This window comes from Apodemus sylvaticus, chromosome 8, assembly GCF_947179515.1.
Source record: "Apodemus sylvaticus chromosome 8, mApoSyl1.1, whole genome shotgun sequence".
NCBI lineage: Eukaryota > Metazoa > Chordata > Mammalia > Rodentia > Muridae > Apodemus > Apodemus sylvaticus.
In genome coordinates this window covers 61323220-61344602 of record NC_067479.1, presented here as the reverse complement: position 1 = coordinate 61344602, position 21383 = coordinate 61323220, and the positions used below count along the sequence as shown (strand labels likewise).

General features: G+C 44.4%; 1 protein-coding gene across 1 annotated transcript in view; it reads right to left on the bottom strand.

Moving 5' to 3' along the window:
- Adam2 (ADAM metallopeptidase domain 2) overlaps positions 1 to 21383 on the bottom strand; it is a 37707-nt gene that overhangs the window by 3891 nt on the left and 12433 nt on the right. The window contains exons 8-18 of the mRNA XM_052190594.1: positions 20879 to 20950; positions 19735 to 19901; positions 18580 to 18661; positions 15942 to 16078; positions 13249 to 13426; positions 9392 to 9493; positions 7374 to 7569; positions 4960 to 5065; positions 3399 to 3582; positions 1157 to 1234; positions 783 to 912 (exon numbers count right to left, since the gene is read on the bottom strand). Coding sequence (XP_052046554.1) covers positions 783 to 912; positions 1157 to 1234; positions 3399 to 3582; positions 4960 to 5065; positions 7374 to 7569; positions 9392 to 9493; positions 13249 to 13426; positions 15942 to 16078; positions 18580 to 18661; positions 19735 to 19901; positions 20879 to 20950 — 1432 coding nt within the window. The remainder of the gene's footprint in view (positions 1 to 782; positions 913 to 1156; positions 1235 to 3398; positions 3583 to 4959; positions 5066 to 7373; positions 7570 to 9391; positions 9494 to 13248; positions 13427 to 15941; positions 16079 to 18579; positions 18662 to 19734; positions 19902 to 20878; positions 20951 to 21383) is intronic.

The window sequence follows — 21383 nt, the reverse complement described above, 5'->3', positions numbered from 1 at the left end:
TCCAAACTAACTGGGAGGGCTTAGCCTGCCTCTCTTCTTCAAGTGCTACTTCTTCCTGGCAAAAAAAAAAAAATGTGTCTTCCTTCCTTCCTTCCTTCCTTCCTTCCTTCCTTCCTTCCTTCCTTCCTTCCTTCCTTCCTTCCTTCTCTTTCTGGTAGGTTTCTTAACCATAAATCCCAACTTAGAGAATTTTTGACTCTAGTTTCTTGGTTCTACCTCTTGGTTGACAAGTCCTCATCACACCTGGTTAGCACTGTCAGCCTGCTTCTTTTTGGTAGTAGACAGGAGCCCAAACCATACACACTTCTGACCAGTTCACAAGGACAGGATACTTTCAATATGTGTTTCTGAGTGTTGGATTTAAAAAAAAAAATCCAGTAAAGTTCCAGTCATTGATCTCTTTGGCAGAAACTTTTCTCTATTTTGGACCTTGTTATGGCTACAGTAGACTGACCTACTTAAGTAGCCCCACCCTCAGTTTTTATTAGTGTGTGTGTGTGTGTGTGTGTGTGTGTGTGTTTCCGGAAGTGGATGGTAAATGCCTTCCTCAATTTCTCTGCACCTTATCTTCTCTGTCTCTCACTGGCCCAGAGGTCACCAATTAGTCTAGACTGGCTCCTGTCTGCCTCCTCAGTAGCAAGATTTAAGTCTGTGCCACCTCTGAGTATTTTTATGTGAGTTCTGGGGATCAAACTCAGGCCATCACATTTGTGAGGCAAACATTTCACTCCCCTTCTTCCATAATGCTCTAGTTCCGTTTTCTACGTGTTAGTGAGACTTACCAGGTATTGACTCAGCCCGTTGCTGGTTGCCACTATCAATGCTCCCACCAGGCCATGAATCGTCTATATTTTTACAATCTGGAGGTAAGTATGTGGGGTCACAGTGGCAATGCTTCTTGTTATTACATACCTGAAAACACCATAAAGTCACAGGCTGAGACAGGCATTCACACCCAGGAAGTCTGTAGAGTAACAACTAGGGAAGATTACATCCATTTGCTTGTGTGGGTTTGTTATTGGCAAGGGAGGGGGAAAGGCAGGGAGTGTGGGAGGAGAAGAGGGAGGGAGAAGGCAGAGGAAGGAGAGGGACTTAGGCCTTGCTCTCCAGAGCAGGTTCACTGGCTTTCCTTCTCACTCACAGGTCTGCTACTTACACCATGGTGGTTGCATTTTTCTGGGGTGCAATCATAGTTCAAGAAAGTGTCTTCTATGCATTCGTGATTCAAACAAACCTAGAACAGAAAAGGTAACTGAGATGCTATCCAGACTCGCCCCTTAACAAAAAGCATTCCGCGCTCTCTTAAGATAAAAAAACACCTTTAAGTATCACTTCATCCCAGTGAGACCAGCCAGGGACGACGGGACAAATGAACAGAGTTGGAATTTAATTTTAGGTGGCCTTAGAATCCCTAGCGGGAAGCCACACAAAGGAATAGCTGAGGTAAACTGGGGCGATGACGTAGGAAAGAAGAGAATGTAAACAAACATGTCAATTGGAAAGGGCACCACGGGCAGATTCCAGCTCTAGACAGTTGATTCCTGAGGGAATAGAACTGGAAGTTTCACTGCGTGGGCAGAACAGCAGATGTGGGCAGTGGGGAATGAGGCCTGGATGAAGCTGAAGACGGGGTGTTTGAGGTGGAAGAGTCTTTGGGATGGAGTCAAACAAGCCAGAGAAGTAGACAGAGTCTACGGGAGGGAATGGGAGGCCAAGGCTGGGGCCATGATGTTCACAATGTTATTTTTTTTTCTTTTGATTTGTTATCCTTGCCATTACATGAGGGGACTCACATCCTCACACCCACTGATTGTGCTAATGCACTCACAGACAGGGAAGACCCTGTTCTCTCATTTCCTCTAATACTGCCATAAAAAGTTATGACCCAAACCCAGAGATTCCAACTGGGCTGTGCACCTGCAGAACTCACGATCAGGGTAGCACCCGTGACACCAGCCGCTGCAGCACTGCTGTTGGATTTGTTTTGGAGTCAATGAACACATATGGTGGCCAACATACTGTTTTGGTATACAGGTGGAATTTTAAACAGTTCATTTGGGAAACAAAATTGTGGCTCTATGTACATGGTATCTTCCTTCTATCTGTGAAATGGAATATTAGTTCAAACTTTTAAAAGGAAGGCAATTCTGACTTTGGCAATATGGCTGAACTATAATAAGTGACACCACACAGACACAGAAGGACATGTATGTCATGACTTAAGTATGGAAGTGAGGGGAGCTCTAGAGGCTGACAGAAGGCCCACAGTGACAAGAGGAGAATGCAGAGAAGCCATGTAAGCTTGCAGTTCCGCCATTTGCAGTTGTGAAGGATGACAGAGGATGAGTGAATTTAGAAATAAGGCATGGGGATGGCAGTTGGTATCGTGTGCCTCAAGTGTGCTGAGGGGACAGGCCTGAGGTGTCCTTGCCACACCATACGCACAGGGTTTTGTACTTGAGAACGGAAACCACATGCGCCCATCAGGCACATAGTATGCTAGTTTCATTTCTTTTGTTGTGATAAAAGGCTTTGCCCAGAAACAACTCAGGAAAGGGAGAACTTGTCAGGCTTATATTTCCTTCTCAGTGAAAGTTATGATCTTTCACTGAGGGCAGGAGCTCAAGCAGCTCGTCACATCCCACAAACAGCCAAGAGCAGAGAGAAATGAATCCGTGAAGGCCCACTTGCTTAGTTGCTTGTCCACTCTCGGCTAGGTTTCTCCTCTCTTATAATATTCAGCATTCCTTACTAGGGAATGGTGCTGCCCACAAGGGGCAGTGCCTTCCTACATCAATTAACAAGCAAAACACACATCCCTTCCCTCCACCCCCACAGATGCCCTTGGACCAAGCTGATCTAGATAATCCCTCAGTTCAGACTCTCTTCCCAGGTAGCAAATTGACAGTTAAAACTGACCATTTCAAATACATGCGAGCCATTATTTTAATAGAGAAATTTTTGAATGCGATTGTTTTTGCCTTACTCTGTGACCTCTTTAATTTTCACCATTATTTAAGAATAATTGCATCAAAAGATAATTCACCACATCAGAAAGGCGTACCCTCTTTCTCTCTCTGTAAAATTCTGAAAATGTAACAAAATGCAATGGGTGAACCCTAAGATTGTGTCTTCTGAAGATTTGTGTGACTTCCACAAAAAGTGTAAAGCAGCCAAGGAGATATCCATAGCAGCAGCAGCCATGCAAGGTCAATAGCTTTATTCTGTTTGACTCTTTGAAATTTGTTTTTTATTTTCCAAACTTCTGTGTTGGATTACACACTTACATTTTGAGAGAACACATTGCTAGGCATATGTACCAATAAAGGCATACAACAGTGGGAGTTACTGGTCATAGGACAGGACATGGGGGAGCTATGGGAGAGGACGTGGCCTACCTTCTTTGTTCCACAGATGGTTCCATCTTTCACCCACATCTTCTGGCTCTCATTATGACCGTGGGGATATTCCAGGGAAATGCAGATGTGCCCGCTTATATTGGCATAAATAACAACGGCAGACCTTATTTTAAGTATATTTTCACTTTGGTATTTACATATTAATTTCCCACACATCCGGTCACTATAATTTACAAATAATTGTGAGTCATTATTTTAATAGAGAAATATTTGAATATAATTTCAAAATACAAATAGATTTAAACATTGTAGTTGGCAAATAAGATATAGGCAATTAGTTTTGGATACCACACACAGAGTCCTTCCTGAATTGCTAACAATAATTAACTACTTAATTTTGAACTCCTCCATTATCTGGATTACTGTTTGTGATTTTTTTTTACTAGTATTTGATCCTTAGACACAATCAAATCCAAGCTTATTCTAACTTTTAAAAATGAGCAATTGGCCTTGTCACCACCTCCACTGGGTTTCCCTTTTCCGGTTTAACAACTGATAAGATATTGAAATCCATATCCAAAGAACAGCGTACATCATGCATATTATTAAAATAAAATAATCAAACCATTCATACCCTAAATGCTAGTGCAGAAAAATAGACAAAACCAAAAGCATAAACACAACCAGTCAGTAAAGGGATATTAGCTATAGAACAGAAATAAAAATGAAGACTGACGGTCAGACAAAGAGAGGATGTAGACCAGAAAACTCTGGGATGGTCTTTTTCCCAGGACCCAGGTGGGTGACCCACAACCCCTGCTGCAGCGGCTGTGACACCTTCTCGCCGCCTCAGGCAGCAAGCATGCAAGTGGCACACAGACATGTATTCAGGCAAAAATCCAGACATATAAAACAAATAAACAGAAATTTACAAAAAAGACTATCCCCTCTGTGTGTGTGTGTTGTATAAGCTTTTGGGCATGGTACATATGAGGGTCTACTGGCTTGTGCCCATGTGTATCAAGAGTGTAGGTCAACGACAGGCATTTTTCTATCCCCCGCCACCTTATTTTTTAAGACATGGGCACCCAGTGAACCTGGAGCCCACCATTTCAGCTAGACTGGCTGGTCAGGAGTCCCTGAGGTCACCTGCCACTGTTCTTCATAGCATGGTTACCAAAGTATCCCAGCACATCTGGCTTTTATGCCGGTACTAGGGTTCCTTGCGTCTAAGCAAGAAGCACTTCACCCACTGAGCCATTTTCCCAAGCCAGGATTGCTCATTCTTTGTAAAATTAAGGAGACAGCATATAGATTTTAAAAAATTGAATACTTATGGGTGATGAGTACACCTTTGTTGAAATAAAACCCTGAGTGGCAAAAGACAGGCCAAAAATCCAGGCCAAAGTAGCTCAACCCAGCCAACAGCCCAGGTGTGTTGGAAGTGACACAGATCCTCTTTCCACACCTCTGACGTCTGTCACTAGGTTAAAATGTGTCAGGCTTCACGGACAGAGGCTAGTTTGCTTCTGTGTGAAAGTGGCTGGTGACATTTTCAAGTGTAAAGTGACAGAGTCTGGTCACATTTCCTAAGGCATACTTAGGTGCGCATTCCTTGTAGCCCGTAGGAGTGATACCGCAGCTCCCAGATATGTCACTTTTGGAATTCAGCTCCGCAAAACATTCGTTTGTACCATAGTCTGCATCTGGAAGTTAGGCAAACAAAACAGTGTTAGGTGCACTGAGTGTTTTAATACCTGGCGTTAAAACAAGGAATGAAGACTTTCAGAACTCGGAAATGGTTTGGAATGTAGGGCACAAAAGACAAGCATCACATAGGACTGAAAATTGATGATTCAACCCACTTCAGTGACACGCTTCCGACTTCATTTACCTGACCCCGTGCCTAATATGCATCGTCAATGACCCCAGGTACATTAACAAAAAACTAGTTTTTTATTTTTTTTAAAAAGTGATGTTCTGGTGAATAAATGTGGGCTTTTTTTTTTTTTTTTGGCATACATGTCTTTTCAATCAAACCATTCACCAATTGCTTTTCGTCTCTGATTCTTCCTAGCTTCCAATTCTCCCACCACCCAAGCTACTTAGAGAGCAGTTTCTGTTTTCAACCTCCATCCATTCCACTCCTGTTGTAGCCTCTGAGGGGGACATTTGACAACGGCATTGTTGGGCTGAAGGAAAGTGACCTGTCACAACAGCACCCCTGTACAGACTCAAGGTGCTCAGTTAAGTTGCCTAGAGACAGACGCCAAAGTTAATGGTTCATTATGGCTCAGAAACCATTTGCCAAATTGGTTGTGGGTAAGAAATAAAGATTTTGAGCTTGGTTAGGACATCAAGCTATTCTTTGTGGACCAGAAAAACAAAACAAAACAAAACAAAACAAAACAAAACAAAACAAAACAAAACAAAACAAAACAAAACACCCAAAACAGGCAGAATCGGAGTATTTCATAGCCACAGGGACAATATTTGACCCCTCACACCCTGTTGGTTCTTTTTCAGCTTCCCCTTGAGAGTAAACAAGGACAGGCTAGGAGATGAAAGTTGGACAGGTGGCTTTGATTGTGTCATAGTTTCCTATCTGCCTAAGTATCCATCAAAGCACACAGCTGGAAGCCCTGGAGACCCATAGGTGAGTCACATGAGGATAACCTTCAAATTCTAACTGATGCCCAACACGTATCAGTTATCAACAAATATCGAATGAACCCAGACAACTACCCTCACTTTTTAGGTTCAGTAGAACTAAGAGATGGCTGGCAGGGTCTGCAGGAGGCGTAGTCCACAGACAGGCCCATAACATCAACCATGGATGAGGGAAGACAGGGTGCAAACTTTGAATGGAAAACATGCCTCTATCTGCACTTTCACTCAGGAATAAACAGAGCAAAGTTAGTCAGCTGAGTGAAAATGACTGAGGAGGTATTTTAACAAACACATGCATGCCAAAAAATTCCCAAAGGGCACTATCTACAAGAAGTAAAGTGTCAGAAATATGGGGAATGGAGAGATGGTTAAAATTTTTGATTGCTTTTTCAGAGGACCCCAGTTTGATCCCCAACACCCACAGACATAAAATAAAAATAAATAAATCCCCAATCATATCAAAAAATAGAAATGGAAGTAGATGATTAGGTACAAATTTAGATTTGATTTTTGAGGTTTGTGTGATAATGTAACACTTAGTTCATGTTGCAAGAGACTCAGAAGCTCACGGTTGAGCCGGCATGATGGCTGGCTCAGCAGTTAAAGGTGCTAGCCATGCAAACCAGATTCATTTTCAGTCCTAGGAACCTACAGTGGGAGGAGGGAACTGGATCTTGAAAGCTGACCTCTGATCTCTACGTGTGTGCCATGATATGTGCATTCCTGTGTGATGCACCACTACACACACACACACACACACACACACACACACACACACATTCACCCGCTCAGGCTCACACACTAATAACAATAATAAATACACTTAAAAAGAAAAAAAAAGAAGTAAGTACACAGAGCTATAGTTTGGATTCTGAATATTCCCAAAGACTCAGTGTTAAATGCTTAGTGCTGGAATGAACGTTTGGTGGAAGTTAAGTCATGGTGGGGGGGATGTGGGGTGGGGGATGTGGGGATGTGGGGTGTGGGGTGGGAGGTGGGAGGTGCCCTTTAAGGGGACACTCAGACCCCTGGCAGCTACATGTTTCTCTGCTTCCTGGCTAACATTAAGTATGGGCAGTTTCCTCCACTTTGGGACCTTACAATGACGTGTCATTTCACTAATACATGGTGTGCTGAAAGTAGCAGGGCCAGGGGACCGAGGATTAAACCCCTGAGCCTGAGTGGAGTGGGAGTGGGAGTGGGCTGGGGATGTCAGTGGATTGAGGATGCAGAGTACACAGGGGATGTGTGGCCTTGGAATGGCAGACAAAACCAAACGGATCCATCTATTTCTTTTCAGCACCCAGAGAATGCTCAAATGGAAAAACTAAATGATTCAAGTACCGGGGCCAAACAGATCTTGGCACTGCTGTCCTCCACTCTGGCAGGTGCCGTTAATACAGATCCACTTGCTATCTGCACACGGGTGCCCGTCTTGAACAAAGAAGTCTTGGTCGCACACTTCGGACGTGCCGTTGCAGTACTCTGTGAGGTCACACTCCTGAGCAGCAGGCCTGCAGAGTTCCCCCTTTGCCTTCAGCTGGTGGGTAAAGCGAGTCACAGAGAATAAGGCAGCAGAGAAGTAGGAATATTTGTCCCTGACGTGCGTCATGTAGGCCACATAGAAACATACGCTCTGACCGATGCCAGCATGGACCAGTAATTTCATAAGGCCCCACCCCAGATGAAGGGCCACAGGCACTTAAGAGAGAGGAATTATAGGCAATTAATTGAGAAAGGGAGACTGAGTCTCCCAAGGGGTGAGCACGTTGATGAGATGATCCAATCTCATCCCAAGTGGTCAACCTAGTGTGTGTGTGTGTATGTGTGTGTGTGTGTGTGTGTGTGAATAACAATGAAATAAAAAGAAGCCATGAATGAGTGGAAGGGTTGTGGGAGGAGTTGGAGGGAGGATGGTGAAATAATCAACACATTTTGCACACAAATAAAATTTAAACAGGGAGCTGCAGAGATGGCTCATTGGATAAGAGCACTGAGTGCCCTTCCAGAGGTCATGAGTTCAAATCCCAGCAACCACAAGGTGGCTCACAACTATCTGTAATGAGATCTGACTCCTTCTTCTGGAGTGTCTGAAGACAGCTACAGTGTACTCACATATAATACATAAATCTTTAAAAAACTAAAATTAAAGCTGAACAAAAATACATTATTAAATGAAAACATCTGTTGCTTGTAGCACAATTTAACTATATGGCATGCAATAGGAACAATATTTCCATTTCAGCAGTTCATACAACCCATGCATCCTTGTTTTAATTTCTAAGGAAGAAATTGTTGAAATATTGTAGAAATGTTGAAGAAAATTAAATTTTCATGGCCGAAAGACTTTTGTCAATAATGTTGATAGTTTAGGTGGAAGATGTATACACAGAAAATGAAAGATTTTTAAATTATTTTCTTAAGAGTAGAAATGTCTGAAGTCCTTGGGTCTCTCCCCTGGGAGCTCACAGAGCCCTGAGAGGAGGGGTGTGTGTGTGTGTGTGTGTGGGGGGGGGGTGTCTGTAGGAGCCAGATCGTGAGAGGACACTAGGAAAGGGCGGCCCACAGAAGCAACCAAGCAGGGCTCACAGAGACGGAAGCAGCAACCAGAGTCTGCACGGGTCTGCACTAGGTCCTCTGCGTGTATGTGATGGTTGAGTAGCACAGGAGTTCTGTAGGACTCCCAACAGTGCAAGTGGGCGTGTCCCTGACTCTTTTGCCTGCTCTTGGGACCCTTTTCCTTCCAAGAGGGTCGCCCTGCCCATCCTGATAAGAGGGTTTGTCCTTAGTCTTGTATCTTGTTACACTGCATTTGGTTCTTATTCCTGGGAGGTCTTCTCTTTTCTGAAGAAAAATGGAGGAGAAGGGTTTTGTGTGTGTCTCTGTGTGTGTGTGTGTGTGTATGGAGGGGGTGTCAACACACTGGGAGGAGTGAAGGGAGGGGAAACTGTGGTTACAATGTATTGTATAGAGAAGAATTTAAAAGGAAGAAATATAATAAATATAATAAGTTTGGAAAAAGGAATTACACGTTAATTTTGAAAAGGACAATGTAGTAATACTTGTGATATCAAAATAAACCACTGACAAATGTTAGAAAAAAAGATTATACTCTTTAAAAGGAAGAGCTTGGGTCTGAAGAGCTAGCCCAGCGGTTGCAGTTAAGAGCACTGGCTGTTTGTCTAGAGAGCCCAAGTGCGGTCGGTGATCAGCACTCACACGGCAGCTTACAACCATTGCAACTCTAGTCTGAAGGGATCTGACACTCTCTTCTGGCCTCTGAGAAAACACCCATACACATAAAAATTAAGAAAAGGGTAATTTTTAAAAGGTAAAAAGGAAAGAAAGGAAAAGGCTCTTACCTTGCATTTCGTGTCGCAGCACATTCCGTTGGAGCAAGCGGAACCCTCTGACAGCTTACAGGTGGTGGGATTACAGCATGGTGGAGGCCTGTCTGCACAGCCCTGGGAGACAAACCACAAGCCTGAAGCGCCTATGTGAAGCCCACTCCCACTGGACAGAAACTGTGGTGGCTGCACATCTCATAGGCTACAAACAGATACTAGCCTTTCATGCTGGTACACAGAGAAGTACCAGAGAAAGAGTCACTCTTTTCATGCCATGAAGACATTGATTTTTGAGCCCCGACTGAGTGTTACATCCTAGTCATTTCTTTTAGGATGGAGCTTGCTGTGTTGGAAATAGACTCCTCTGATACCATGGGGTCCTTCATAGTGGAGACAGTGATGTGGTTCCCGGCTCTTATAGATAAAGACCAAATAGATATAAGATGGGGGATGAAGAGAAGCTACTTCTTAGTGCCACACTTGAACCTAGATAATATAAAGTTCTATAATGTTTTTTAAAGGTGTGTGTGTGTGTGTGTGTGTGTGAGAGAGAGAGAGAGAGAGAGAGAGAGAGAGAGAGAGAGAGAGCCCACAGAGTCCAGAAGAGGGCATCTCTGGAGCTGTGAGATACCACGTGGATTCTGTAAACTGAACTTAGGTCCTTTGAAGAACAGCAAACATTAATTGCCATCTCTTCTGCCCATCATTTTTTTCCTTTTGAAACCTGGTCTCTTTAATACATGTTGGCCTGGAAGGCAAACACGGCTCAAGGTTAAAGTGGGCCTTGACTGCTGACATTTCTTTCCATCCCTGCCTCCTGGAGCACTGCGACTGTAGGTATAGCAGGACCACATCTAGCACTTGACTTCATTGTTTATTTTTAAATGAACGGCTGGAAGATGGTGCAGTATCTGAACATGACTGAATCTCATTAGTAAGTGGCTTCTGTGTTACGCTTCGAGTCTGCCTTAATAGCTTTGGCTATTAGGGTTAATAAAATAAGAAAGGAGAGGTCTTTTCAGATGACATATTCACACACACACACACACACACACACACACACACACACACACACACACACATTTTTAAGCCTCATGGATTTGAAGTGGTTAGTTGGGAAATGTCGTCAGCAAGCAGATAGAACCAGCCGTGGAAGTCCCGTCTTAGTGTGACTTCTGCAAGACACACATTAGGGCACATGAAGGTGTTTGCGTTTGCTCAGCTGTTCTACCAAGTGAATGTCATTGTTCTTGCTCACTACATGGACATCTGCAGGAAAGGGATGGCACAGTGGTTAGAACTCAGTTAGAAACTCGACGAAGCTAAGACGCACCACTGTCAGATCCGAGTAGGAAGTTTCAACACATTTCCACTCAAGCCAAACCAAGCGAAAACTTTCGGGTGATGGGCAATATTTTCTTAGATGCACACTATTCATTTCTGATGATTCTAGTTCAACTTGCCACGGTCTAGAAACATCTAGGGAAGAAAGTCTCAGTGAGGGACTGTCTAGGCCAAGTGGGCCTGAGGGTGTGTCATCGAGGACTATCTTGATGATATCTATTGGGCATGCTCACTGTGGCTGGTGCTGTTTCCTGGGATTGGGTCTTGTACTATGAGAGTGTAAAAGGTCACCCAGCATGAGTAAGCCAGCAAGCAGGCGCTGTTCTCTCTGTGCTGTCGGCCATGGATGTGACCGGCAGCTTCAAGTTCCTGCTGCCCCGCCTTCCCTGCAGTGATGGACTACGACTTGGAACTGTGAGCTAACATAAACCCTTTGTTAGTGTACATTATCACAGCACCAGGAAAGGAGAAGAGAGGAGACACCACTTAATTGTCAGAAATACCCTTTTTCTGCTTTGAGGGGCACACCCCAGTGTCCTCAGCCAGTCCACAGAGAACCCTGAGGAGCCCTTGCCCCCTGAATCCCCGGGAACACAGCACTCTCAGCGGCCATGGGAACAGCCTGTTTCCCCTTTCCTTTTATCTCTGTGTTTTTATCTCATTTACCTTCAGTCTATCTTCCCTCTTCCCTTTAACCCCAGTTTTACATAAGATTTATTTAGTTTGGAAAAAAATCTTTCTGTGATTATAGGTATATTTCAAATATTTTTTACTTAAATATTGAATTTAAATTGGTGATTAAATATTGGTAAAAGCCAATAAAGTTCCAACTCCAAACCTCAAATGTGTCTTTCATTTTTTCTTACTCCACAGTGAAAGCTTCATACCTGAGGTATGGTTTGTATATGCTTGGCCCAGAAGGTGTGGCCTTGTTGGAATACATGTGTCACTGTGGGCATGGGCTTTAATACCTTCATCTTAGCTGCCTGAAAGCCAGTCTTCTAGCTGCCTTCAGAAGAAGAGGTAGAACTCTCAGCTCCTCCTGCACCTTACCTGCCAAGAAGCTGCCATGCCCACCTTGATGACAATGGACTGAACCTCTGAACCTGTAAGCCAGCCCCAATTAAATATTGTCCTTTATAAGACTTGCCTTGGTCATGGTGTCTGCTCACAGCAGTAAAACCAGAACTAGGATTTCTGCCTTTCTGAATGACAAATGAGCCTTGGCAAGAGTGTGCCCAAGAGGAAGAGACAGAAGCTGGACCACTCAAAGATAGGACTTAATGATCTTCAAAATGGGTCGTTTAAAAAATCACAATGGCCAGGTGGTGGTGACACACACCTTTAATCCCAGTACTTGGGAACAGAGGCAGGCAGACATCTGTGAGTTCAAGACCAGCCTGGTCTATATATAGGGTGAGTCTCAGTACACCCAGAGCTACACAGAGAAACTCCATCTTATAGGACAAAAACAAAATTAGAACCAAAAGTGCATAGAAGGGAGGAATAGAGACACAGTGGTCCAGGAATGTCACCAGCAGATCAGTAGGATGAACACACTCTGGAGGTCTAATGCTCAGCAGTGACTGTATTGTGTTTGCTAAGAGGTTGTGTCCTAATCCTTACAGAAGAAAGAGAAATGAGAGCTTGCTTGACGTGAATTGTATTCTTACCACTCTACAAGAGTTTGGGGATAAAGGGTTGTGAGAACATTTTATCACAGCAGCAGAAATGAAATTAAGGCAATATGCTTGTAAGAGACACTCAGTGACATAAATTTCAGTTCTTGTTTCCAGTATGGAGATAAAGAGATTGTTTATCTTATGCAGTTGCAAGAACATATATTCATACAAAGTGCTTGCAAATTGCTAAGCTGTTACATTGTAATTCTTAATGGGAGAGGAGGGGAGGGGAAGGATTGGAGAGGAGGAAGGGGAGGAAGGGAGAGGCAAGGGTAGAAGGGAAAGAATGGAGGGAGAGAGCAAGAGGGTGAAGAGAAGGACAGGATGGAGAGGGGAGGAGGAAGAAGAGAGGGGGAAGAGGTGGGAGAGGAGAAGCAGGGGAAGATAAGCCAAACATGGCAGAGCAAGCCTGCGATCTCCATACTCAGGAAGCTGGAACAGGACAGCTGTTTTGACTTTGAGACCAGCATGGACTAAGAGGTCCTATGCTAGGGGGAACAAAGAGCATGCTGACACCGTGAGTTGGCAGGCTTGGTTGTGGTGGCCTTTATACTGCACGCATGTGCCCATCACCAACTCATCAGCTTGCACATGCTCAGAGTGCACCATTTCTTTAGGTGTCAGCTGTATACCGACAAGGGAAAGTCAAAAGCAAATATATTTGTATGGATAATCTACCAATCAGTGAACCATATGTCAAGACGTTACTTCACTCTTGAGTGTCTGTATGTCCCCCACAAAGGACTTTGTAGAAGGATGACAATGAGAAATGAAGCATACAAAGAGATGGTAAACTCATTGATATGACAATCAATTCTAGCCACATCCTCCCGAAGCTACACTGACCTCACTTCCACAGTCGCAAACTTCATCTTCTTCCAACTCTCCATTTCCACAGACTGCCATCTTGTAAGATGGCTGTAGCTGTGGTTGGTTCTGAAGACAATGGGAGCTGTGACTCGTGATAAACTTGGAGAAGTCCTCCATGCTGCAGTTACTGAAGGTCCTGACCCCGCTGGAATGACTGAAAAGAGCCCGAATGTCAGCGTCTGTGCTAAGAGTTTCCACGGGCCATCTACCCTAGTTAGTAAGCAAGCACTCCCAAGGAGCGTCCAGACCGGTCTCTGCCCAGGAAGTCAACTGTGCAGGAACTCCCTCAGAATCCTTTAATAGGAATAAACAGCACATAATTTTATTGACATTTACATAGCAGATTGTTTTGGTGACACTGGCCTTATGATTTAGCATTTACCTTACACATTATGCCATTTCTTCTGAAGTTGTCACTGCCTTTCCCTACTAGGACTTCTTAACGTTGAGGCGCCCTCACCTCAAGGAAGGCAGTCTTCATGTCTTTGTCTGCACTTAGTCAGAATTGATCCCTCCCAATTTGGCTTTGTAGTTTTAAAATAACTTCTGTATCTTTTATCTTCTACCTTAACACCTGAACTCTACAAGTCCAGCAGGCAACTCTTTATCCATGTGTACAAGTTTGTGTGCACGAGTACACGTGCATGCATGCGGTAGCTTTCAGTTCTATTAACCACACACAATGGGACTGAGTACACATTTCCAGCCACCGTCACATGACTCCTATTCATGTATATGTGTGGCCATGTACGGGTCACAGCACCACGTGTGGGTTAGATGACAGCTTGGAGGAGTAGGATCTTTCTGACCGTGTAGGATGCAGGGATTGAACTCTGGTTATCAGGAGTAGCCGCTGATGTCATGACCACTGAACCATCTCACCCATTATGGTTTCTATCTAAATGCCAGAGAGCAAAGGAAGAAAAAGCAATTGATGGTCCGCAGGACCATCAGTGGGTAAAGTCGCTTACTGTACAAGCCTGGCAGCCTGAGTTCAGTCCTGGAAACTCACATATGGGTGGAGGGACAACTCCGAGTTGTCCTCTGATCTCCACATGCATGCTGTGATGAGTACATCCCTCCTGTGCATTATGTGGGAACTCTCCCTCTTCTCCCTCTTCCTCTCCCCCCTCTCTCTCCCTCTCTCTTCCTCTCCCTCTCTCCCTTTTCCTTCCCCCCTCTCCCTCCTTCTCCCTCCCTCTCCCTCCCTCTCTCCCTCTCCCTCTTTCTCCCTTCCTCTCCCTCCCCCTCCCTTCCTCTCCCTCCCCCTCCCTTCCTCCCTTCCTGCTGGAGCGGATGGCACTACTGGAACACAGAGCTGCTCATCCAGCAGGGAGTGGCTTTCTGTCCGCATGGACCTGCTGGGCACTCTCTTTCTCTTTCTCACATTAAAGAACATTGGGATTTAGTTGGATACCTGATCCCCTTGCATGGATCCTTGTAGCTCTCAAAGAGCAATAAATAAAGATTATAAAAAAGAAGCTTATGACTTTTAATTATTTTTTGATACAATAAGCACATACTGAAAAATAGCCAAAATTAAAGAAAAAAAACCTCTGTAATTTAAAAGTTAATAAACCTTTTTCTAAAAGGGGCAACTCAATCCTAGATGGCCTCACTGGTCAGTTCTACCAGATAAGTTAGAAAGCAATTAACTCCAATGTTGTATTAACAGACTGGGGCTGCAGGCCAAACTATTCTCACCAGCACTTTCTCCTGATGGGACAATGGAGGAGAACACTGCTTTCTGAAGGACTCTAACCACGATGAATCTCCCAAGGTTCATTTCTCTTGCTGTGAGAAATCCCTTGGCCAAAAGCAACTGCGGGGAGCAAGGGGTTAATCCAGTTTACAATTCCAGGTCATGATAAGGAAATGAAGCAATAGCCAGAGCTCCAGCAGCTAGGCACATCCACCCACAGTCTAGAGCAGAGAGAATACTGGCTTGGTGCTTAGTTGCGAGCCAGCAGCTACCCTGCTAATGTCACTGAGGGCCGCCCCCCTGAGGGTTATGGGTAAGTGCGAGCCTTTCATCTTGGGGCTAGTTTTGTGGGTGGCCTGATGAGTCTGGTTGGTATTCACAAATGTCAAAAGGTGAGCCAGGCTTCGGGGTGATCCTTCTGAAGTAAGTACTTTCTGGTAGGAAATGAAAATGATATATAAACACCTACGTGCAGTTATCCCTCCATTTACCTAGGGGGCGCTGGTCCAGGACACTATGGAGAGTCAAATCCTCAGATGCTGGTCCCTCACAGAGGATGACAGAGGGGCATGTGACTTATGGACATCCCTCTGTGTACTTTCTATCACCTTTTCAATGTTGTTCAAGGCCTAAAGTCAATGGTAGACAAATACCCAGCATGCTGTACTTCAGGAAGTAGGGACTAGGAAAACTGATACAATTCCTCTCCATGGCCTTTGCTTCAGTTCTTAGCCCCAGGTCTCTACTTCTGTGTTTATTTTATTTTATTGGTTTTTGTTGTTTTGTTGCCTTCAGTTATAGACTACAATGAAAAGTGAAATAAATCCTTTCATCCCCGAGTTGCTTTTGATCACGGGGTTTTATCACAGTAACAGAAAGCTATCTAACAGTTTCTAACAGGCTGGTTTTCCTTAGCAGGAATTAGCTTAATATAAACGGCAGGGGCGAGGCCTCGGCCAAGGCTTACAGTGCTTCCGGGTTCATGACGCAGACGGGCACTCCGCACCGGCACCTGCTCACGTCGTCGTATGCTATCCCCATGCTGAGGCTCAGCAGCTGAACTAAAATAATGGCAAGTGATTCCAGAGTTACGGCTTTGGGGTGCTGAAAAGAAAACACACCAGACCACAAATGTGCGTGTACACGCTGTGGGAGGCTTTTTACTTGCGGCTAGGAAAATGTAGTTAGTTATTAACAGTAGCCACACAGTCAAGGGATGCATGCATCGTGCTAGTCACAGACAGTGCAAACGGGGGAACGGTCTAAAACGGTGTCTTTGAATAATGTGCGCAAGGTGAGGCACTCAGAAAAATAATTTAAATACGTTTAAAAATGATAAAATTCTCAGTTCGAATATTGAGGTGCACAATAAAAATCCATTTGCAGGGTCTGGAGAGATGGCTCGGTGTTTAGCACTTGCTGCTCTTCCAGAGAATCCAGGTTTGATTCCATGCACCCACACAGGTGCTCACAACCGTAACCCCCGCTTCAGGAGATCTGACACACTTTTCTGACCTCTTGAGGGCACTGCACACTTGTGGTGTACAGACATGCATGCATGCATGGAATACACTCATGGATGTAAAATGAAAATAAACACAAAGGTCACCAAAAATTATCTTAAAATTGTGATAAGAAACCAGCTGACTCAGCAGACTGATTCAAAACACTGCTGAGTTTTTTCCTCAGGTAAAAGGAGAGCCTGGAGCAATTGTCTCATCCTCTAGGGCCAGACAGCGCTTCTGCTTCTCCCATAGGTCAGAAAAGGCACAAGAGCCACCACTGTCAAGACCACCATCAAATGCTCACAGGTTATGAAGGGGAAAAAAAAATTGGCTTTCCTCTGCACAGGAAACAATTTTTCTTAGTAAGAAAACTACAGTGGTCAGACTCACAGGGCGGAGTGCTGTGTCTGATGAGGCCTGCATTCATTCATTACATATGTGTGCATGTATTAAATCGTGTGTCTGTGGTTCATGCCTCTCTCTCTCTCTCTCTCTCTCTCTCTCTCTCTCTCTCTCTCTGTGTGTGTGTGTGTGTTTGTGTGTATTGAGTGTGTTCATCTTAGGCAGGCATGTGGAGGCCAGAGGTCCACCTTAGGGGCCTTCCTCTTTGCTCTCCACTTTATTTTTTGAGACAAGGTCTCTTGCCAGACTTAGAGCTCACTTTGTATGCTAGGCCGGCGGCCGGGGAGCTCCCAGAACCTCTCTTCTCTCTGGCCTTCCAGTGCGGAATGCACCACCAGCTTTCCTACAGGGTGACTGGGAAACCAGGTCCCCATGGCTCACACAGAAGGTTCATTATCCTGGTCCCTCCCTCGTCATTAATTTGTCATAACCATTACACAGTCTATGTATGTAAAGCAAGTGGCATACTTGATTATATATGTATATATATATGTAATAAAACTTTAAACATTAGAATTTAAAAACACACAGCGATCATTCTCACTCACTTCACAATGATAGCTGTGCTTGGGCTGTTTTTTAATGCCGGTTTTTAGGAAGCAGGGCAGTAGGACATAATGCCTCTCTGGCACTACATGGCCCTAATGGATTATGGAGAGAGAGAGAGAGAGAGAGAGAGGGCGGTGAATGGGGGGGCATTACTGAGCCAAGCTGCACCTATGTATTTCAACATCTCGTTCCTGTGGATATCGGAGGTTGCTGGGGTTTCCTGGCTAAGGATCCATGATGGTTACCCCAAAGAAATGTGGGGGAAGGGAAAGGTACTTGGGAAGGCCTCTGCCAGTCACTGCGCTTCCGTGGGGAGCACCGGTTCTTGCCTGCCTATCTCAGGCTTTCCAGTCCTCTACAGCTGGACCGTCCTTGGTAGCCAGTCTGCCTTCATACAGATGCGTTCTTCCTCTTTGCTAACGAGTGAAGCCCTTGCTGCATGGTGTGTGTGTGTGTGAGCGTGTGTGTGAGCTACATGTGAATGTTTGAGGAAGTCCTATGCCCAACCTTAGAGACCAAGGAAATCACTTTCTCCATAAAATAAAGGCTACATTTTCCAAACTGCAATTTATGATTTTTAAATAAGAATCCTCTCCTTCCCGGCTCCACTGTTCTCCATCTTGCTTACGAGAGGGAGATTATCCTATGCTGCCTCTCTGAAACTTCAGCCAACATCATATAAACACAAACGTAAAGGGAAGGGTGGGCGCTACGGTGAGAAGCACCAAGGTGAGATGGGGTCAGGCCCACACTAGTGTCCACGCCCTAGGAGCCCCACAGAATGCGAATTTTAATGGAAGTAATAAATCAAGTGATCTTTAATTTTACACTGTTTTTTTTTTTACAGCAGACTGTTATATACTAAAGATTTATTTCTAATTCTCTCTTTCTCTCTCTCTCTCTTTCTCTCACACACACATACACACAGGAGAGGGAGAGAGAGAGAGAGAGAGAGAGAGAGAGAGAGAGAGAGAGAGAGAGAGAGAGAGAGAATATCCCCTGGAGCTGGAGTCGCTGCAGGCTGTGAGCTAAGGATGTGGGTGTGGGTGCTGGGAACTGAACAGGGTCCTCTGCAGAGGAGCAAACACTCTTCAGCAAGGACCCCCCCCCATTATACATTTTAATCAAGCAGATTAAGGCACAGCATACCAGAGCAACACCTCCTGCATAGTTCTTGTCACACATCTTCCCTTGGTAGGTGGCGCCAACGTAATCAGTAGTGTCCCTGTAGCTGAATTGAAAATAGAATATAGTCATAGAATGTTGCAAAAGTAAGCACAGTAAAGCTAATGCTCTGTTTTCATGGGGCAGGTTTTAGTGTTGCTCAGTGATTCAAACTCTTCACGTGGACTAGGGTGTGCCCAGGGATCTTGCATCCTCTAAAAACAATCAAATCAATTAAAAAGTAGAAAGTACACGGATTTCTGAAACATAATGAAGATGAAGTCAAGGCAGTGACTATTTTAGAATAAAATGGGTATGTCCTCTGTGATAAATATGATAAAAAAATAAAATTCTCAGTGGTTCTTAACTAATGGGTTGTGCCCCCTTTGGCAAACCTCTATCTCCAGAAATATTTACATTATAATTCATAACAGTAGCAAAATCATAGTTATGAAGTAACAGTGAAAATCATTTTATGGTTGTGGATCACCACAACATGAGGAGCTGTATTAAGGGTGTGGCTATTTCTCTCCACCTGATTTTTTGAGGCAGGCTTTCTAACTGAACCTGGAGCTTGCTGTTTGGGTGAGACTGGCTAGCCAGCGAGTCTCAGATCTGCCTGCTCTGCACGCTCACCCCTGGGGTTGTAGAAGCATAGGTCACTTGGATTTTGCATGGGTGCTGGGACTGTAAACTTGGATCCTTATAAATGCACAGCAAGCACTTTACCCATGGGCCATCTCCTCAGTTTCTCCTTCTTGTTGTTATTGTGATCATTATGTTAAAGATCAGAGCTAAGGGACTACATTCATAGAACCCAGGCAGGCCTTCCAAACAGATATGAATCTGTGGAGCACAGCCAGGGGCGTTTGGTGGGGTGCTGTGTGCTCTATGGTAAGAAGGCATCTGGACATGGGATCGAAGAAGTGAGCTTCAACTACAGACCAACCAAGTGGGGGATCTTAATAATCCCACTGTAGGTAAGCTGTTCCAGTCAGAGCTGCATGCGTCATACGCAGAGGGGAGAGTCACAGAGAACTTGGGTTTTTCCCTCCCATATGGTCTGTGGATTGTTGGAAAAGGGACCGGGTGGGCCAGTTTTCCTCGGTATAGCCTGTCATAGCTTGAACATGTACATACACAAGTAAAAACGCCATATCATGTGGTCGCAGAACAAGGTACGACTGTTTCCACTTCAGGAACCGGTAGAGCAACTTGTTAGCATCACCTGTGGTCGAGATTTTGTTTTCATCCATCCAAAATTCCAGGGAAGACAGAATTACTGTAAGATTAAAGGGGGCAAAGATCTAAAATAGAACACAGACAGAAAACCTGTTCAAACAACATGATCTAAAGGGACTGGGCAAAAGAGCTTCGAAAAGAAGCTCAGGTCATGCATTTAGTAACTGCAGTGTAGGTCTGGACGCAGTGTTTAAAATGTTAGTAGTCAGCAGTAAGTGTCCTGGTCATGAAAGTCACACTGGACACTTTAAACTAGATTAATTCATTCTATTTCTTTTGTAATGTGAGCACACATATTTATGGACATCACATGCATGCTTAGTATCCAAGCAGAACAGAAAATGACATGAGATCTCCTGGAACTGTAATTAAAGATGGTTGTCAGCTACCATGTGGGTGCTGGGAATTTGACTCGGTCCTCTGCAGGAGCAACAAGTGCTCTTAACCACTGAGACATCCCTTCAGCCCTGTGGATAATTCAAGATGCTTGCCCTTAATCAAGCCCCGTGAGGAATGTCTCGTTGTATGTAATCCTCACAGTGACCTGCTTCACAGGTAGGAGAGCAGACACTTCAAACCCAAATAATGGCCCCTGCATCACTCAGCATGCATCTTTACGCAGTGCCACAAAGGAAGGTATTGGGGTTTTTAGGATCAGCGGCAAGCATGGTCGTTTGAGAGATAGCGTCCCTCACAGGGGCTGGCATGTCGGTGTTGGTCAGCAGTTGCTGGCGCTGTTTGGGGGAGGTTTAGGAAGTATGGTCTTGCTTCTCGGGAGGCGGGACTCTGAGCTTTCAAAGCTACGCACCACTCTCAGTGCACTCTCTGCATGAGCCTTCACCTCCAGCTCGAGCTGCTGTGTCTGGTCCCTGCCACCATGCTGCCCCCACTATTAAGGACCTGAACTCTCTAGGACTGTAAGCTCAAATAAATGCTTTCTTCTGTCAGTTTCCTTCATTATAGCATTTTATTACAATAATAGAAAAGTAACTAAGACAGCAAGGATAAAACATTTTTAGAAAGACAAAAAGAAGATACTTACAGCATTTGTCAGTCCAATCAACTGGAAAATCTTTTGAGTGACAATGGTTGTATCAGCCCCGATATGCTCAAACTGTAAAATAAAATTACCACACACACACACACACAGAATTAACATTGATGAGTGTAACTCTGTTACAATTTTAATGTATCAAAATAATAAACTACTTAAATCACTAACATTTTAATCTGCCTTATTTTATTATCCATACTGTGTAATACATACAGTGTGAAAGTGGGAAATATAAAAAGATCTGGGAAAAGTCCAAGATATAATTCCACTGTTAATAAATTAAGGATAATAGTTCCTGACAGATTAGATTTAATTTAGATGTGAATATCTCAGTGCTTTGCCTGTATGTGTGCATGTATATCCCATGCATGCAGTGCCCATGGATGCCAGCAGAGGGCACCAGATCACAACAGCTGGACTTAACAGGCTGTTGGTAGCTGCCATGTGGGTACTGGGACCCGAACCCAAGTCCTCTAAAAGGGCAATAAGTGCC